Here is a 21,236-nt window from a genome sequence, read left to right as displayed (position 1 = left end):
AATGACCGGTAATTACCTCTGCTGTCTGCTGCATTCATTCAGCGCTGTGTCTGTGACAGTCGCGGCTGGATGTAAGCAGCGCAGGACCTGTGGATTACGCCGGAGCTTTGGTGCGGGAGGGGTTAATAAAATGGTGAACGAGGCTTGTTTGTTTTATTTAAAATAAAGGATTTTTCGGTGTGTGTTTTATTCACTTTACTTACGGGTTGATCATGTCAGCTGTCACATAGACACTGCCATGATCAAGCCTGGAGTTAATGGCGGTGATCCACCACCATTAACCCCTTGTATTACCCTGCTGCCACTGCTACACGGCGGCAGGAAGAGCCGGGGGACACTCCGGTGCTGACGCATAATGCATGTGACAGTGCCGGGGCAGCTGCGGCTGATATTCTCGGCTGCGGGAGGGGGAGTGAGGCGGGGGACATTAACCCTGCCCCTCTCCCTCCCCAGCCTGAGAATACCGGGCCGCCACTGTGTGCTTACCTCGGCTGGACGGTAAATATGCAGCGGAGTCAACGTTCTTTGTTTTCTATATTTCCGTTTTCTTTCTATGTGTTCTATGTGTCTGTGTCCTGTGTCTATGTGTTCTGTGTCTGTGATGTGTATGTGAGTGTGATGTGTGTTTGTTTACTCTCTGCACGGCTTCCTCTTCCTGTAATGACATCACTTCCCTGCAAAACCGCCGGCAGGCGATGTACATTACCGGAGGTAAACCGCGAAATACCGCAGGGAATAACGCAGGAAAACGCAGTGAATTTGCTGCCTGCGTTATTCCCTGCGGGATTTCACGATTAACATTGGAGTCAATGTAGTGAAATCCCGCAGCGACGTGCGGAAAAGAATTGACATGCAATTGTTTTTTGCTGCGGGAATCCCGCAGCAAAACATGCAGCTGTCAAATTCCGCCTAGTGCGCACAGGATTTTTTTTGCCCATAGGTTTTGCTGGTGATTCACTGCAGAGATGTTATGAACGTTTTCTGCAGTGAAACATGCAGCAAAACCGCAAAAAATCCGCGGCAAAATCCGGTAAGTGCGCACATAGCCTAATAGGTATTATAAGGTTTTAAAAAAATTCCACCTGTAAAAATAAAATAAAAAGCAACCCCTGAAAAAAAACAGATTTGATATATTCACATCTCTAACAGCTGTAAGGAAATGATGAGCAAGAATAATGTGATTGAATACTCACACATTTCACCTCACGATAAATAAAATAAGTGATCAGAAAGTCATGTCTATGCAAAAGGTGACCATTAAAGCCTACAGCTTTGTAACCAAAAAAAACCCTTCACAGCTATGTAGACTGAGAAACTGTTCCACCCCCAGCTGACATCAGTGGGCCAATCACATGAAGGACTAGAGACTAATAAACTGTTCACACCCCCTGCTGACATCTGTGTGGGCCGATCACATAAAGGACTAGAGACTAATGTGGGTGTCACACCATGTGATCTATCGTGCGATCTCATGTGCGATCGTACCCGCCCCCATCGTTTGTGCGTCACGGGCAAATTGCTGCCCGTGTCGCACAAAGTCGTTTAACCCCCGTCACGTACTTACGTGCTGAGCGACGTCGCTGTGGGTGGCGGACATATACTTCCTGAAGGGGGTGGGACGATCGGCGTCACAGCGACGTCACACAGTGGCCGCCCAATAGAAGCGGAGGGGCAGAGATGAGCGGGACAAATATCCCGCCCACCTCCTTCCTTCCGCATAGCCGGCGGGAGCCGCGGGACACAGGTAAGCTGTGTTCATCGTTCCCGGGGTGTCACACAGTGTGATGTGTGCTATCCTGGGTACGATGAACAACAAGTGCAAAGTAAAATACATGATTTTTGTTAAAATAAACGACGAGTACACGATACACGATTTGTCACCGATTTGCGATTGCTCGTAGGTGTCACACGGGACGACGTCGCCAACGAAGCCGGATGTGCATCACGAAAACCGTGACCCCGACGACCTATCGCATGATAGATCGCCTCGTGTGACGCCCGCATAAGGGTACCGTCACACTAAACGACGTACCAGCGATTCTGACCATGATACGACCTGGTCAGGATCGCTGGTACGTCGCTACAGGGTCGATAGTGAGCTGTCAAACAGTCAGATCTCACCAGTGACCAGCCACCAGCCACCAACGACTCGTGTAACGATGCTGCGCTTTTTAACCAGGGTAAATATCGGGTAACTAAGCAAAGCGCTTTGCTTGGTTACCCGACATTTACCCTGGTTACCAGCGTACACCGCTTACAGGCTGCCCGCGCTGGCTCTCTGTATACGTAGCTAGGGTACGCATCGGGTTACTAAGCAAATCGCTTTGCTCAGTTACCCGATATTTTCCCTGGCTACGTGTGCAGGGAGCCAGCGCTGGCAACCTGTAAGCAGCGTACGCTGGTAACTAGGGTAAAAATTGGGTAACCAAGCAAAGCACTTTGCTTAGTTACCCGATATTTATCCTGGTTACCAGCGTATGCTGCTCACACAGAGTCGGTGCTCGTTGGTCTCCCTCAGTCAAACATGCCGATGCGTGTTGCACAGCGGGAGACCAATAAGCAAAAAATGAACCAGAACAGTGTGCAACGATCAGCGATTTCACAGCAGGGGCCAGGTTGCTACTGTGACGTGCTGGACCCCAGGGGTCACAGGTCACTACACAACATCATACACCCCCTTCCCTGGACAGGTCACACCAGTCACACATTAAACCCCTGTTGCCACCCTCCAGGGTTGATGTCCACACCAGGTGGGGCGGAGCCAGGTGGTTGGCCCCACCCACCGAGGAGTTCACAGACTTGGAGGCGGGAAAACACAGTGAGTAACAGTCAGTCAGTCAGAGAGTCCCGTTGTGGGCAGTAGTGAGTGAGGAGTGAAAACTGTTGGTGTCTGGGTTGGAGCCCAGGCACATCCAGCAAGGTCGACAGACTGTGGTGGCCGTCTGCAGGAGTTGGTGAAGGTCAGCGGAACCGTAGGACCGGGGTCGGGCGGTGGCCCGCCGGTACCGAACCGGGGAGCCGATTGGAGCCAAGCACCAGGCAGGGTACTCAGACCCCGACTAGGCTTAAAGCCAACCTTTATTCAAATTTTCTGATTGCGGTCTGGACCTCAGGGGTTCATTCCCACCCAAGTCCCGATTGAAGGCAACAGCCCAACCATTCCGGATAAGTGCCACCGTCAAGGGCCAGAGATGCAAAGGGCCAGCGTCTGCGGGCAAAAGGGCTCCTTCGGCACGTGTACGTCAGGGAGCAGACTCCAGGTGCCCAGGCATTTGAGTCAAGACACAAAACACAGGTGCAGGGAAATGACAGCCACCATCAACCCATCCAGGGAGAACACCGCAGCCGGCTGCGGGCCCCATCCATCCAGCCGTTTGGTTTACCAGAGACTCTGTCCATCTGTGTCTGAGTGAGTACACCAGTGCCATCCGGCACCGCGCTGCGCTGCCGCTCAAGAGACCAGCTGAAGCACTGTGAAAGTGCGAAACGGCCGTCGTCTGGCACGTTTAGGCGTGTGCTCCCTCCCCTACCAGCCCTCTCCACACATGTAACCTCCACAATTTAATAAATCGCACCTTGCACAGCAAAAGATCTGGTGAGTGCATTTTTTTATCTTCTATACTGAATCACAATATTAAGACTTTATTGGATCCCAAACAATTAACGACACATAGCACATAACCAGCAAAACCACAAAATGTAACCGGCAGCAGTTTCTCACCCTTTGCTGGCTCACCAGGGATTAGAATGTCCATGCCTCAGAGCTTCCAGGGCTACTTACTCCAAACCAGCAGCACCCCGCTTTTGGCAGGCACCCACCGAGAATGAAATAATGCCAGATTTAGGAAGCTGGCTGAGGACCGCAAAGTCTGTAGTCAGGTGACTGGATTGCCCCAAGCTGGATTCCTTCCTTAGGCCTGCAACACACATCCGTGCCTCCGGTACGTGTTTGTCATTTTTTACACGTACCGGAGACACGTGCTTATGTTGACACAGTCCTTTTAATGTAAATAGCCTCACGTCAGTGTTTTGGCACGAAGCGTGCGTCCGTTCCGTGCCTACGTATGACCGTGCCGAAAAAGCGCTGACATGTCCGTTTTCCTCTGGCATAACGTCCTCACGGATCCATTAAATCCTATGGGTCCGTGTTTGCACGTATGTGATACGGATGGCCTCCGTATGCTATCCGTGCAGTCCGTGTCCGTGTTTGAAAAATCAAGGTTGTTACAATTTTAAATACTCGCAGGTGGCGTAGCTAACATATTTATTTTGCTCAAAACTTACTTTGCATTTGCAGAAGGAGTGAGCAAGCAAGCAGTTGTTGTTCTGTGTAGTTAAAGAACGTTTTTTACCACAATTTCTGCTTCCAAATATAATAATGGCTCCACGGGTGGACACGGAGAAACTGATAGCAGCTGTTGAGACTCACCCACCATTATGGGATACACGTGTTGATGGTTACCATGACAGACTGACAGTTGACCGCCATTGGCTTCAAGTTGCTGAGGAAGTGTACCCCAATAATGCATGGGATAGATGTTCGCCTTCAAAGCATGCTAAATATGGTAAGTGTTGTATTTTATTATTTTGATTATTTTCTTTTTGATATTCTTTTTTTTTTTTTTTCAAACTGTGAATGTTTTTTTATTGTAGTCTTAATTTTTTTTTAAAATTAACTTTGTGAAGAATTGTTATATGTAATAATCTTTTTTTTTTTTAATGTTAAATGTTTATAAATTTTCCATAACTTTGCAAAATTCAAAAAATTAAAAGTTTAATTTAATTTTTTATATTCTTTAGAATTCTTCATGAAGTTAATTAATTAACAGATAAAACTGTCATGTGAATTTAAATTCCATGTTTTATTAGTATAATTTTTGGATCCCAATTTCTAATCATGTGTGTTAAATTCTGGGGTTTTTTTTAAACTTTTTTAAAACATTTAAATTTTATGATATAAATTTTTAAAATAATATTTGTAAATATTTCTTAAAAATTTATGTTCTTGCCAAAAATAGCAACCTTTTTAAAATCTATATCTCAATTAATTCCAATATAATTGAAGAGAAATATTATTTTGGTATGTGTGAATGTTTGTAAATGCTTTTTAGTGAATAATATCTTCAATAATGTATTTTCCTATAATGTATTAGTCCCCTTTTTTTTTTTTACTTTTTTTTAATATTAAATTTAGAAAACATTATTATCATTAATGTGTGCAAAATTATGCTGAATGTTGCAATTGACATAATTTTTTTAAATCAACAGTTGACTTGGTAAAAAGGCGTTGGCGTTCGGCACGTCATCAGTACCGAAGGGAGTACAACCCTATACCATCCTCATCCAGCCAAGGCCGCAAACGCAATATGTTTACTATGAACAAATAAGCTTCCTAGCACCCATCTTAGAAGTAACACAGTAAGTGTTGGTTTTTTGGTTTTGTTTTTTTTGATTTATATTTTTTTAAAGTTTTTTTTTTTAAATTTTTGAAAAATTTAACTAAATTTGAATTTCTTTATTTGAAGAAGGTAATTTGTAAAATATTAATTTAATGATTGTAATCTTTTATCTAATTTGAACCAAAACAATATAGAACGGAGGATAATCTAGACGATTCTGATGAACAACCAACAGCTGGTCCCTCTGCTACAGCCACCTCAGCATCAGAACAAGAACCCGGCAGAGAAGACAGTGAAAATCAAGAGATTCAACATGATGCAGCAGCAGCAACTGAGTCACATGAGGGTGGAACAGAGAGTGCACAAACCAACACCCAAGGCTCATCAACACAACAAACCACCACACCAGCAACCCAATCAACACAAACAAATGTACTACCACGTTTTGCACCACAACCTCTCCGTGCAAGAAGAATCCGCAGACCTGAGGAAATGAGATCCTTACCGGAAATTATTGACACACGCATTAGTCACATAATGAACACTTTAATTCCAGAAACAGATGCCGAGCGTTTTTGTCGGTCTTTATCTACTAGCTTAACCAAAATTGCATCCGATAGGCAGGAACGTGTACGTGCTGCTATGCTGACACTACTTTCAGCTAGTCAGGCAGAACAGGAACCAGTGAGAGTTTATGAAGCCATAGAAAATTGGCGTACCATTATGCAACAACATACAGTCCCAAACACAACAGACAATCAAAATACCATTTCTACACAAACAACAATGGCAACAGTAATTGTCACTAATCCAGTATTACAACAATCTGCTCAACCTTCTATTGCTTCAAGTACGGTATTCCCAACACCAATTAGACAAGGGTATGTTTCAACCAATACTGGCGCCTTAAGCACTGTACAAAGTGCAGCTTCACAGCAACCCATAAACTATATGAATTTACAACCAACTCCAAGTACTAGTTACTTTACACAACCCACAAATATTGGTGCTTTACCTAACTTGTTTCCTGGTTCAACATACCCACAATCATTCATGATGCCTCATTATCCAATCTCAACTATGTTACCTACACCACACTTACAAACATCAGTCAACTATCCTCAAGGTCAACAACATACACACACACAATACCCACTTACCCATGTAGACCCACAGGTGTACTCAACAACAGGCAATGTGTTGGGCCAATCAAGCATGCAACAGACTGTTCCACACACTACTGTAGTTAGTAATAGGAATGTTGTTCAGCAAACAACTGCTTCCATTCCTGAAAATACAATTTCTGAGGCAACCCAAAACAACATACTCAGCAACACTCAGGTTACTTCCCTAGAAGATCTTGTAGACTTATGATACACATTTTTGTTAATCTTTACATTTATCCCAAAAATAAGATGAATGGTAAAAAAAAACCCCAAACATTGGGTTTTACAAAATTTTTTAAAGTCATAGTCTTGACACAACAAAAAAGGCATGTGTGATTATATTTTGTGCCGGTTGACATATATGTTGTTTCACATGTTACATAGTTACATAGTTACTTAGGTTGAAAAAAGACCTAGGTCCATCTAGTTCAACCTTCCTCCACCAGTTCTACATTTAGTCACTAAGTCATTTATAACCAACAATGTTTTGTGTACTGAGGAAATCATCCCGCCCTTTTTTAAAAGCTGTTATAGTATCTGCCATTACTACCTCTTGTGGTAGTGTATTCCACAGTCTGACCACTCTAACTGTAAAGAACCCTTTCCTATTTAGGTGTCGGAATCGCTTTTCTTCCACTCGCAGTGAGTGCCCCCTGGTCCTTAGTACTGTCTTTGGAAGAAATAAGTCATGTGCCAGTCCTTTATATTGACCACACATGTATTTATACATATAAATGAGATCTCCTCTGAGACGTCTTTTTTCTAAGCTAAACATATCTAACTTTTTCAACCTGTCATCATATGGGAGGCCTTCCATTCCTTGTAATAGTCTAGTTGCCCGCCTTTGAACTGACTCTAACTTCTGAATGTCCTTTTTAAAATGTGGAGCCCAAAACTGGATCCCGTATTCCAGATGTGGTCTTACAAGTGATTTATAGAGGGGTAACAATACGTTGGGATCACGGGATCTAATCTCTCTTTTTATACACCCTAGAATCTTGTTTGCTTTTGCAGCTGCTGCCTGACATTGAGTGCTGCTGCTCAGCTTATTTGTAATGAGAATACCCAAGTCCTTCTCCTGTTCTGTAGTCCCGAGTTTACTTCCATTTAATGTATACGCAGCTATAGGATTACTCCATCCTAGGTGCATTACTTTACATTTATCAACATTAAATCTCATTTGCCAAGTATCTGCCCATTCTGACATCTTCATGTATATGTTTCATTTTTTAGGAACACATTTGTACCAAAAAAATTTGATGGTTAGATGATTTCTTATATTCTAAAACCAAAGTTTACAATTATTATGTCTATTTAAATGACCAACATGAGACCAACATAATTATTTCTGGTCGCAGATTTATCAACATAGTAATCAATGCAAAAATGTTTGCAAGTGTACTATTTTATGTAAAGTATATGAACAATTTTATTAGAAAGAAACAATAATATTATTTTGTGAAAGATTCCTGAAGAGTAGCAAGATTATTTTTTTTTTTTTTTAAGAAAAAAAAAATTACATCATTACTTTTTTGAAAAATAGGCATATTATTAATAAAAAACATGTTTTCAAAAAAAATATTCTGTTTCTTTTTTTAATGTATATATAATATTGCATTCTTTGCATAGATGATTAACATTATTAATTTAGTAATGTTAAAAACAAAAAAAAAAAAACAAGTCATGATACTATCACAGAAAATTACAAACACATACATACAACATTCAGAAAGCCATGTTGTTAGCAGAAATGTAAGTTGTTGATTAACGGATTTTCAATTTAATTCAAGTAATCTTTAAAGGGGTGGTTCACCCATTTTTTTTATTTTCTGTAGGAGTTATACTTACCATTCTAGGCGTCTTCTCCATTGGCTTGTGTTTCCATTTGTGGCACTGAGCGGCGCTATGCTGCACGCTCAGTGCCTGTCACATGACCCCCTGGAGCTGTGGCCGCCGGCATCCTCTGACGTCCCGGCATTTCCGGGCTCTCAAACAAGACGGGTACGTCACAGGATGCCGGCGCCACTCAGATTGAGTGACAGGGCTGTGGGCGGTGACTACCGCACGTCACAGCCCAGCATCGAGGGGAGGTTCCGGAGGAAGTCAGTGTGGAGCCGGAAGCGTCCTGCAGATGGAGAGGAACGGGGCGCCAGTGTGCAGTACAGGGGGGGGTTCTTCAGCTGAATCCCCCCCTGCACGTAAGTATGTAATCACACTGTCCACCCGCCCGCTCTGCTGCGATGTCAGGAGAGCGGCCGGTGTCGGGCAGTGTGATCATCTGCTCCTCCCAGCAGCAAGACACTGACAGGCATGTCACCGCTGTGCTCTGCCATCTGTCCTGCTGCATGGGACCAACTGTCTGCACTCTGTCACCTGCACCACAAGTCACAGAGTGGAGACAGTTGGTGACAGAGCACCTCTGCCCCCCCCCTGTTCTTTCCCCACTCTCTTCTCTCCCCCCACTCTTCTCCCCCTCCCCTCTTCCCCCTCTTCTCTGCCCCCCTCTTATCCCTCTCTCCTCTCCCCTCTCTTTTCCCTCGCTCTCTTCCCCCCGCGCTCTCTTTTCCTCCCCCTGCGCTCTCTTTTCCTCCCCCCTGCGCTCTCTTTTCCTCCCCCCTGCGCTCTCTTTTCCTCCCCCCTCGCTCTCTTTTCCTCCCCCCTCGCTCTCTTTTCCTCCCCCCTCGCTCTCTTTTCCTCCCCCTAACTCTCTTTTCCTCCCCCCTCGCTCTCTTTTCCTCCCCCCTCGCTCTCTTTTCCTCCCCCTTCGCTCTTTTCCTCCCACCTCGCTCTCTTTTCCTCCCCCCTCGCTCTCTTCTTCCCCCCTCGCTCTGTTCTCCCCCCCGCTCGCTCTCTTTCCCCCCCGCTCACTCTCTTTTCCTCCCCCCCCGCTCGCTTTCTTTTCCTCCCCCCCCTCGCTCTCTCTCTTTTCCCTCGCTCTCTCCTGGCATGGTCAGTACAGAAATCTCTCCATCGTGGAGGGGTGAGAGGGAGTAATAAACATGGAGTCCCTACTGTGTCTGTGTATTTATTTCTAATAAAGTATTTTTCTCTGTGTGGTCTTTTTTTTTAAACCCTTTATTGGAGATTCTTAATGGCCAGGTCAACCTTGGCCTGACATTAAGAATCTCGAGCTTTATACCAGCGGGTAAAACATAGCTGGTATTAACCCCTTATTACCCAGCGTGCCACCTGCCACCAGGGCCACTGGAAAAGTTGGATACAGCGCCAGAAGATGGCGCTTCTATGAAAGCGCCATTTTCTGGGGCGGCTGTGGACTGCAATTCGCAGCGGGGGGCCCAGAAAGTTTGGGCACCCTTCACTGCGGATTCCAATCCCCAGCTGCCTAGTTGTACCTGGCTGGACTCAAAAATTCGGCGAAGCCCATGTCATTTTTTTTTTTAATTATTTCATGAAATTCATGAAATAAAAAAAAAAAAAGGGCTTCTCTATATTTTTGGTTCCCAGCTGGGTACAACTAGGCAGCTGGGGGTTGGGGGCAGCCCGTAGCTGCCTGCTGTACCTGGCTAGCATACAAAAATATCGCGAAGCCCACGTCATTTTCTTAAAAACGTTTTCAGGGAAAAACCTTTATAAAAAAAAAAATGCTTCCCTGCATTTCTATTGCCAGTGAAAGTAACACCAAGCAGCCGGGGCTAGCAGCCAGTAGCTGCTTTGGTTACCCTTAGCAACAGAAAATGCAGCGGGAGCCCACAAACAATGTGATTTTTTTGTTTTTTTATTTTTAATGACTTTTTTTTTTAAAAAAAATCGGCATGGGCTTCGCCCATCGAGCACCAGAGCATTTTACTGCTCAATTCATCCCAAGTAATCAGATGACTCCAGTGTCGGCCTATTACTTGTTCTGTGTCCCCCTGCATCCATCGCAGCGTGTACGGGCTGTGAGGTCAGCGGAGTGGAGACAGTGACATGCTCTGCTCTGACACATAGTGTGCTGCATGTCACTATCTTTCTCCACTCTGGCACTTGTAGTGCAGGTGACCGGATGCTACATGTCACTAACTGTCTCCACTATGGGACTTGTTGTGCAGGTGAGAGTGTATACAGTTGGTACTATGCAGCAGAAATCACAGAGTGGGGCAGTTAGTGACATGTATCATCCGGTCACCTGCACAACAAGTCCCAGAGTGGATACAGTGACATGCAGCACACTATGTGTCAGAGCAGAACATGTCACCAACTTGCTCTGCTCTGTCACCTGCGGTGCTGCATGTCACGTTTTTGCCGCGATTTGGTGCCTTTTTTGCTGCGTTTTTGCTCACTGCGTTTTTAATCAGTGCACAATGCCATTAAAGATTGTTGATGAAAAAAATAAAAAAGGTCTGATGTCATTTCCTTATTCAAAATGTTCATTGTATGCAGGAGAGCAGACAGCAGCTGCAGAACTACAAGGCTCAGCATCCTCCATCCAGGACTGTATGCAGTTTTTTACCCAAAAAGACAAAAAAAATGACGTGGGCTTCGCCATATTTTTGTATGCTAGCCGGGTACAGCAGGCAGGTACGGGCTGCCCCCAACCCCCAGCTGCCTAGTTGTACCCGGCTGGGAACCAAAAATATAGAGAAGCCCTTTTTTTTTTTTATTTCATGAATTTCATGAAATAATTAAAAAAAAAAAATGACGTGAGCTTCGCCTAATTTTGGTGTCCAGCCGGGTACAACTAGGCAGCTGGGGATTGGAATCCACAGTGAAGGGTGCCTAAGCTTTCTGGGCACCCCCACTGCGAATTGCAGTCCGCAGCCACCCCAGAAAATGGCGCTTTCATAGAAGCGCCATCTTCTGGCGCTGTATCCAACTCTTCCAGCTGCCCTGATGCCGGGTGGCTAGCCGGGTAATAATGGAGTTAGGGCTAGCTGTATATTATCAGCTAGCCCTAAGCCCGAAATTCATGGTGTCATGCCAATATTAGACATGGCCACCATGAATTTCTAGTAATGATAAAAAAAAAAAAAAAACAACACACAGAAAAATATTTTTATTAGAAATAAAACACAACACAATTAGTGACTCCATCTTTATTGAAATAAACCCCCCTCCGCAGTAATCCTGGGTTAGGGTCCCGCGCCGTCCAATCCGGATCCAATATCATCTGATCGGTTTGCTGGAAGGCAAAGCGATCAGATGATGTGTCAGGATCAAGGACGTGAATCACATCATACATCGGCTGATTGTATAACAGCCGATTATACAATCAGCTGATGCATCAGTGCAAAAAAAAATAAATAAATACTCACGTCTGTGCTGATTACCGGCAGCTCCGGAGTCTGATCCTGGCCCAACACTGCAGGAGCTGCCGGTAATCAGCTGATGAAGTCCCCTGACGGCAGGATCAGCTGATAGCCGGCCGGGCGCGAAAAAGCCGGCGAGACTACGATCAGCTGATGCGTCAGGTGACTGCATCAGGTGATCCACGGCCAGGTCCTGCAAGCTTCGTGCGTGCCCCGGGGAGACTGCACACAGCCGAAGCGGCGGGACCGAGACAGGGGCTGGGAGCGGGCATGGCACCCGGACCCTGCAGACAGGTGAGTATGACATACACATACACTGTATATACGCACACACACTGTATATACACACATACACATACACTGTATATACACACACACACACTGTATATACGCGCACACATACACATACACTGTATATACACACACACTGTATATACACACACACACTGTATATACGCACACACACACTTTCTTCCCCTGGCTGTGCAGAGCTGCTGTCTCTGTGTAATTGATCTCAGTGCACATCCACTGGGAAGAGGCAGGGAGGAGGGTTTGGGTGGGAGCAGAGTGGGTGTATTAGACACAATGGGTGTGTTAGATAAGCTAGACACCGCCCTAGAGCCACAAAGAATTCTGGGACTTGTAGGAACTGAACACAGGAAGTCAGAGGAGAGATTAACCCCATCAGAGCTGGAGCCAGCAATGAGCATGTGCTGCTAGTGCACAATGAAAGGTAATTTTGCTGAAAAAACATAATAGATGTGTTGAGGGGCACATATTAGCAAGATTTATCAGAAAAAAAAAAAATCAGTTTTGGTAACTGGACAACTTCTTTAAGCTATTGGATTTTTTAAACAAAGTAAACATTTTAGTCTAGGTGAAAATGACTACATTGTCAATCCAAAATTGCCATGAAAAAATTAACAAACATTATTATTATTATTAGCATCAAAACAATTAAAGTAATCAGTAAATAAATTTCTAATTTGTAAACCAGATGTCACCGAATTATGAGACATAGGTTCACCTGTTGGATTAACAACATGGTTTATCTGAAATTCATCATCAACATAAGGTCCTCCTTCATGTATCCGACAGAAATTGTGAAGCACTATGGTAGCCTTGATGACAGATTTGACAGAGTTTGGCTGCAACTGAATAGTTGTCTGATAAATGCGCCATTTGTTAGATAATATACCAAATGCACACTCCACATAACGTCTTGCTTTAGTTAGCCGATAATTAAAGTACTGTTTCCTGTCATCAATTGATCTCCTTGGATATGGTCGCATAACATGTTTGGATAATGCAAATCCTGCATCTGCTACCATGACATATGGTGCCAACGGTCCAGATGTACCAGGTAGGGCAACTAGGGGTGGGATCAATAATGAATTTTCTTGCAGCCGTTGGGCTAATCTTGATGAACGGAAAATACGGGCATCTGAGGCACTACCATAGGCCTCAATGTCAGCATAAATAAAACGGTATTCTGTGTCAACCAATGCCAAAATAACAACCGAAAAAAACTTATGAAAATTGAAATAACGGGAACCAGAGTTTGGTGGTTTTTTAACTCTGAAATGCTTGCCATCCAAAGCTCCTATGCAGTTAGGAAAGTCCACAGAGTTCTTGAAGCCCTTAGATATTTTCAACCTATCTTGTCTGTTTGGCTGAGGCATCATTTGGTCTTTTAAATGTTGCCATATCATGTTGCATGTGTGACGTACTATAACGGCAATGGTTGATCTCCCCAACAAAAAATCAAAATGTAACGCACTAAAAGATTGACCAGTCGCCAAGAATCTATGAAAAAAAGACAAACAATGATTTTAAAGTATTAATATGTTGTTTTAAGAAAGGCTAACAAAACAAAAACCAAACATTTAGTCTAAAGAGAGATTAGATCAAGAAATATCAATTACACATTTAAATGTGAAACCTAACACATTAAAAAAAAAACAAAAACCATAATTTACCTCAGAGTCACCATAAATCTCTCCTCTGGGGAAATGGAAAGCCGCATCCAAGTGTCCTGGTGTTGCAAATGAGGTCGTAAAATATTTTGTAGGTAATCAAAACTCTCCACAGTCAAACGGCAGTATGAAAAAAACTTATCAGGGAAATTCCGTAACTCAAAAAATAACGTATGGAAATGACCATGCATAGGCCGCATCATGATTAGTGGATGCACCCACAATCTGTTTCTTCTTAAATTATCATATTGCAACATGTGCCATCTAACGCCAAAACGACGAGATATAATCCAACATAAAAAAACTAAGGCCTCCGTGGATAATGGCATTGCCAAAAAATTGTCACAACACATAGGTGCTCCAAGGCAGAATACAAGCAGGAAACAGTTTATAGGTAACTTATATTTATGTCCTAAACACATACACCTATGTGTTATTTAATTCCAAGTAATCACCATTATCTCAATGTGTGAAACATGTTAAACACGCACAAAATACGGACTGCTCACGAAACATACACTGACGTATTTCACGCACAGGAAAACGCACACACGTACACACGTATGACACACGATATGCATACGGACACTACACGGAGGGGAAAAACGGACACAAAATACGGAACACGGACACAAAAAACGGACTACATCACACGTACGTTTTTTAAACGTGAGTGTGGCAGAGGCCTTAGGTAGTCCTTGATAGCTCAGCCAAATCCTTGCATTCGATGCTGAAGTCCATTTAGTATTATCATCCAGGTTCGGTTATGGCTTGCCAATTGGATTTGCAGGTCCTAGATTGGTAGCATGTAGATTGCTACCTGGACAATGGACAGTCCTCCTTCTTATACCCCTGTGCTCTCCATTCAGACCATTGGGGTCTTCACGATTGGCGGATAAGACTGGGCTCTTATTGGCCAGATTTCAAGCCGAATACAAAATATCCCTAGTAGTAATGGTAGCATGGCAGAGACCAGGGAGAGACAGGTAAGTTTACATTGCATCTAGAAATACAATGGAAAGTTCGCCTATTTGATTTATCTGAGTGTCTGGCCTTTATTGGCCAAGGCAATTACATGAGTCAAAAAGAAGGGTGCTTTACACGCTGCGACATCGCTAACGATATATCGTCGGGGTCACATCGTTAGTGACGCACATCCGGCACAGTTAGCGACATTGCAGCGTGTGACACCAAGGAGCGACGATCAACGATCGCAAAAAACGTCAAAAATCGTTGATCGTTGCGCGTCGCTCCTGTTCATAATATTGTTGGTGGTGCATGCCGCTGGTTGTTCGTCGTTCCTGAGGCGTCACACATCGCTATGTGTGACGCCGCAGGAACGACGAACATCTCCTTACCTGCGTCCACCGGCAATGAGGAAGGAAGGAGGTGGGCGGCATGTTCCGGCCGCTCATCTCTGCCCCTCCTCTGCTATTGGGCGGCCTCTTAGTGACATCACTGCGGCGTCACTATGACGTCGAACGCACCTCCTCCTTGTAGGAGGGATTGTTCGGCGGTCACAGCGCCGTCGCTGAAAAGGTATGTTCGTGTGACGCTGCCGTAGCGATAATGTTCGCTACGGCAGCGATCACCAAATGTTGCACGAATGACGGGGGCGTGTGCTATCACGCACGACATCGCTAGTTATCGCTAGTGTAACAACCCGGGGCTCGGCCGGCTGCCGAGTCGCTTGGATTCGTGCTCATCGGTGGGTGGCTCGAGCTCTCCACGGACCCGGGGCTCACGTCGCTCTGAAAGGGGGTTGGCGCTACACGTAGGGACTTCGGTGGGGAGATCCACGGCTGGAGCCGCGGTGGTTGGTAGGAGATTTAAGTTTGTGACGCCACCCACGGGTTGTGGTGAATGGATGGACACCACCGCTGCCGTTGACTAGGCTCCCAGGGACGGTGTTGCGCAGCTTGGTGTTAACCCCCTCCGTGGGTAGGGGGGTGGTGGTCCCGGGGGCCCGAGGGAGGTGCTGAGGTGAGGGGACGGATGCGTACTGGGGTGTCGGTGCGGTGCGACGCGCGGCCCGAAGCCACTATTGTACTCACTATGAGAAAACACGCTGGAGTCTCTGGTAAACCAAACAAGATGGTGAACGGTGCCCGCAGTCGGCTGCAGTTTCCCCTTAACAGGTTGGTGGTTTCCGCCTTTCTCCTGCACCTCTCTTGTGTGAAAGTTATGACTATTATGCTTAAGCAACGGTAGTCCGCTCCCCGGCTTGCTGTGCGTCGGGAAAGCCCTGTGTGCCCGCAGACGCTGGCCCCTTGGGTCTCTATGCCTTGGCGGTGGCTTTACCCTAATAGTTGGGCTGTTGTCTTCAGTCGGGTCTTGTGTGGGAAAGGTCCTAAAGTCCAGTCCTCAATCAGTTGATTTGACTCAGCCTAGTTGTTTCTGGTCCTCGTACTGGGTCTGAGTACCCCTCCTGGTGCTCCGGTTTCCAATCTGTTCCCCGGTATGGTACCGGCGGGCCACCGCCCGTCCCCGGTCCCTATGGTTCCATCGGCTGTAATCCCAGCTCCTGCAGGCGGCCACCACCGTCTGCCTCCTTGCAAGAGGTGACTGGGCTCCAACCCAGACACCTGCTGTAGACTTGTTGGCAGGCCTGAGCACAGGTCTGCCTTGAACTTGACTCAAACTCCTCTCTCCGTTTTTCCCGCCTCTGGGACTGTGAACTCCTCAGTGGGTGGAGCCAACCGCCAGGCTCTGCCCCCCTGGCGTGAACATCAAACCCGGAGGGTGGTGACAAGGGTTTTGTAGTTTGGCTGCTGTCACCTTTTTAGGGGAGGGGGGTGTGTGTGTGGGACTACCTGGGACGACCGGGCTAGTCCAGGGCGTCACATTAGCGATGTCACAGTGTGTAAAGCACCATTTAACATTAGACTCTTAAGAGTCTTGTAGAAACAATGAGGGGCTTATCACATATCTATAAACAAACTATCTTCATGTCTGGCTGAATTTTAAGAAATTTAACCCATGCTAGGCACTGACGGAGTCCATGTCGTCACACCGATCACATGAAGGACTAGAGACTGATAAACTGTTCACACCCCCTGCTAGCATCCGTGTGGGCCAATCACATGAAGGACTAGAGACTGATAAACTGTTCGCACCCCCTGCTGATGTGAAGCCCAGACGTCGCCCCAGGGACATTGATCCACCTTCAGGGACGCTACAGGGTCTTCTGTATATGGCAAGGCAACAGATATGTCGATTTTTGTATAATTTGTGTCGTGATGCCACTCACGGTTTGTGGTCAGGGATTTGGGTTACCGCCACTGCAGTTTAACGAGCGTCTGGGGTTGATGGAGTCTGCGTTCGGATGGTGAGGCCTCCTGTGAGTGAGGCTGGCCCCAGGAGCTCGGGTGTGTATGATAGTGGGTCCAAGAATAATCCAGTCAGAGTCCAAAGTGTCTTTCAATGGATTTTTACTCACTTTTGTTGTTTCGTGAGGTAACCCGGGTGATGCTGCGATTAAACCAGGTGAAACCAGGTATCCTTTAGGCTGGTCTAAGTATAACCATTAACTTGCCGTCCGAGCACTTCTTGTTTCGGATAACCCCTGACTTGAAGTACCGTGGGGCTCATCCAGGGAAGTCGCTACTGCCTTTTCTCCCCATTTTGGACCGTTTGCCGGCAGCGTGGACCAGGTGAGATGGCCTCTGGCTATGTCTCCTATGGGTCCCTGCGTTGCTGCTGAGGCTCGGACTCTATGTGGTTGGTGAGGTACTTGTAGTACCCTCACCGTCAGGTTTAGCAGGTAGTTAAACTTGAGCCTGCTCTGGGAACCTGTATCCCGTACGTGCCTAGTCAACAGGAGTCCCCGTACTCGCCCGACTGACTTCCTCAGCCTGACTGACTGACTGGTAACCGTTCTCCCCCGCTGACAGCAACTACACGCGCAGGGTCTGACTATTGTAAGCGCGCCTCTGCGTCTCCTAGCAACCGCCGCTCACCACTACCAGACTGGCTCGCTCCACTCCTTTCCTTTCTGCCTCTGCATCTTAGCTCCCAAGCTCTCCACTACACCCCTTGATGAGATGTGGAGGCAAGCCCCCTCTTGAGTCTACCCAAGGGTCCCCTATCAAGGTGTGGGAGACCTGGTTGCTATGTGTCTATGCGTACACACCCTATTCCAGCCTTTAGGATTACCTGGAAGTACTGCCCCAGCATGGGTGCAGTACTCAGTGGTGCCTGACATGAAGGACAAGAGACTGATGAACTGTTCACACCCCCTGCTGACATCTGTGTGGGCTGATCACATGAAGGACTCTGTTGCTTTCTCTTCTAGGGCCTGAAAATCACAATGACCAAACACCCAAAGAGCTTCAAACTGGAAGGCAAATTGTCAGAGAAAGATTTGTCAACCATGCAAGATCGAACCGTTCTGTATGAAGGACCCATACGCCAACTGTGCCCCATGGCTCCTAATAACGTGAACACCATGGCGGCTGCCTCCCTGGCTGCTCACACCCTGGGATTTGACAAGGTCATTGGGGTATTAGTAGCAGATCCCAGGTAAGATGACGGCCACATGTTGAATTGTCCTTGCAGGTCATAGCTCCACAATGTACACCACCGCCTGGGTGATGGACACAAACAATAGTGCATCAATCACTCAGGACAGTGGACCCCGATCTGGGAAGCTCCCCACAGACTCTTTATTAAAAGCATGCAGTGCATTATGGTTGGGGGCACAGCACTCCTAAGGGTGGGAGGCCACCACTGATAATTATGGAACTAGAGGAGATAGAAACTATTGAAGACCACTTCATCTGGGCCACTCTATACCAATGGTCCTGATAACGCAGCCATACTCCCAGAATTATAGTTACAGTATATCACAAAAGTGAGTACACCTTTCACAATTCTTTAAATATTTTATTATATCTTTTTTTCTGACAATACTGAAGATCTGATCCTGTGATAAAATGTACAGTGTCAGTGTGCAGCTTGTATAATGGGGTACACTTGGTGTCCTTTAAATAACTCAACATGCAACAATTACTATCTGAACCGCTGGCAAGTGAGTACAGCCCTAAATATTGCCATATTGTGCCCCTGGTGTGAATATTTTGTGTGCACACCATTATTTCCAGCACAACCTTAACTCTACCATGACTGTCCACCACCATGCTTAACTGCAGGCAGGACATACATGTCTTTTTGCTCCTCATCTGTAGCCGCAGCACACACTGACACAATCTGAACCAAATAAGTTTCTTGGTCTCAGCAGACCCCAGGATAATTCCAGAAATCTATTTCCTTAGTCTGCTTGTCTTCAGAAAACTGTTTGCAGCTTTCTTGTGCATCATCTTTATAAGATGCTTCCTTCTGGGACAACAGCCATGTAGAGCAATGTGATGCAGTGTGCGGGGTATGGTCTGAGCACTCACAGGCAGACACCCCCACCGTAACTTCTGCAGTGTGTGGGGTATAGCCTGAGCACTGACAGGAGGAAGCCCTTTCCAAGGAAGGAACCGCGAAACATGCAGCAGGGGCTTCTCTCTCTCAAAGATGGCTGCGGCGTTACTGTGAGGGCAAGCAACATCAGATCTGTTCATTGGCTGGAAAACAGGTGCCAGGAAGTCAGAAAGGAAAAGGAAACTAGCGGAGCGGATGTTGTTTTATTCGTCGGATACCAAATAGCGCAAATAGCGTGTTATCCGTTGGATACTGAATAGTGGCAAATACATTCGCTCATCCCTAATAATTATCATGGTTTATTAAATTTGTTGATGTGTTTTTACTTGATCTTGTTTCATTGAAACCCTGGCTATGTTGTCCAAACCCACGCCACGACTCACATCAAGCTAAGGATTGTAATAATATTCCATATGGAATGTCATGCAGTCCTGCTGCCACCTATTGATTGTATTTGGGAATTGACATACTTTTGGCATACAACTATAGCTATACACAGTTTCCTCTCTAGCTTCTCGTTTGGTGTTTCTTATTGATTATATACAGGACCTTTGCAGCTATTCATGTAATTATTTAATACTAGAAGGTGGCCCGATTCTAACGGGTATTCTAGAATTTATTGTGTAGTTAATGTATGATTTGTGTTATATATATAGATGTTGTTGTGTGTAGTTGCCAAGTGTTTGTGTAGGATGCTGTAAATGTTCTGGGTGTTGTCTGGGTGTGGGGGTGTGTGAGAGCGGTGTTGTTTGTGTGTTGCGTTGTGTGTGTTGTGTTGCTTGTAGAGCGCTGTGTGTCTGCATCGTTGTGTGTGTGTGTGGATGGTGCTGTGTGTGTTGCGCGGTTTGTGTGGGTGTGTGTGTGTTTTGGGGGAGGTATGTTTTGTGCAGTGTGTATGTTGGAGGAGTAGTCCTGGGGAGAGAGGAGGATAATAGGAGGAGTAGTACTGGGGGGAGAGGAGTATAATAGGAGGAGTAGTCCTGGGGGGAGAGCAGGATAATAGGGGGAGAGCAGGATAATAGGAGGAGTAGTCCTGGGGGGGAGAGCAGGATAATAGGGGGAGAGCAGGATAATAGGAGGAGTAGTCGGGAGCCGGGGTAAGCTAGTAACCATGGTACACATCGGGTAACTATTCAAAGCGACAGTGCTGGTTCACTTTTTGTTTGTTGGTCTCCTGCTGTGCAGCACGCATCGGCGTGTTTGACAGCGGGAGAGCATCGATCTTAATGGGCAGGGAGCCGACATACGCTGGTAACCAAGGTACACAATCGGGTAACTAAGCAAAGTGGTTTCCATGGTTACCTGATGTGTACCATCTTTACCAGCGTATGCTGGCTCCAGCACGATCCCAGCACCGCAATGGTATGTCTCGGCTGGATTGCCGGTGTGGACTTCCGGGGGTGCAGGAGTCACCTGGGAATCGGGGCTCCGTGTGGGTTCGGGGAATGCGTGCTGGGGGCGGGGCCAGGCGTCTAATGCGTGCGGGGGGCAGGGCCTGGCAAAGCGGCTAATCTGTGCGGGGGGCGGGGCTCGGGTAACTATGCAAAGCGGTTTCCATAGTTACCCGATGTGTACCATGGTTACCAGCGTACGCCGGCTCCCGCACACGTGTGACGGGAGCTGTGGTAAGCCAGTAACCATGTTACACATCGGGTAACTAAGGAAAGCGGTTTCTATAGTTACCCGATGTGTACCATAGTTACCAGCCTACGCCGGCTCCCCGTGTGCCGGGAGCCGGGGTAAGCTAGTGGTTTCACACATCTGGCGTGCTCCCGTACACTGTGTACAGTATAGTGGCCGCGCCGCAACTTCCTGGACACATGCTCCGGTCACATGACAACACGTGATCGGAGCTTGTCGCGCGGCCACTGTACTGTACACAGTGCACGGGAGCGCGCCGGATCTGAGAAAGTGGAGAAAAGGTAAGTAACTATTCAAAGCGACAGTGCTGACGTGTAACCATGTTGCACATCGGGTAACTAAGGAAAGCAGTTTCTATAGTTACCCGATGTGTACCATGGT

General features: G+C 46.3%; 1 protein-coding gene across 3 annotated transcripts in view; it reads left to right on the top strand.

Annotated features, from left to right (window-relative positions):
* ASPDH (aspartate dehydrogenase domain containing) overlaps window positions 1-21,236 on the top strand; it is a 558,112-nt gene that overhangs the window by 525,551 nt on the left and 11,325 nt on the right. For all 3 annotated transcript variants that reach the window (XM_075330142.1, XM_075330144.1, XM_075330141.1), the window contains one exon: window positions 18,082-18,308. In XM_075330142.1, coding sequence (XP_075186257.1) covers window positions 18,082-18,308 — 227 coding nt within the window. The remainder of the gene's footprint in view (window positions 1-18,081; window positions 18,309-21,236) is intronic.

The sequence above is a fragment of the Anomaloglossus baeobatrachus genome, chromosome 12 (assembly GCF_048569485.1).
Source record: "Anomaloglossus baeobatrachus isolate aAnoBae1 chromosome 12, aAnoBae1.hap1, whole genome shotgun sequence".
In the NCBI taxonomy this organism is placed as follows: Eukaryota; Metazoa; Chordata; class Amphibia; order Anura; family Aromobatidae; genus Anomaloglossus; species Anomaloglossus baeobatrachus.
This window is presented reverse-complemented; position numbering and strand designations above follow the sequence as displayed.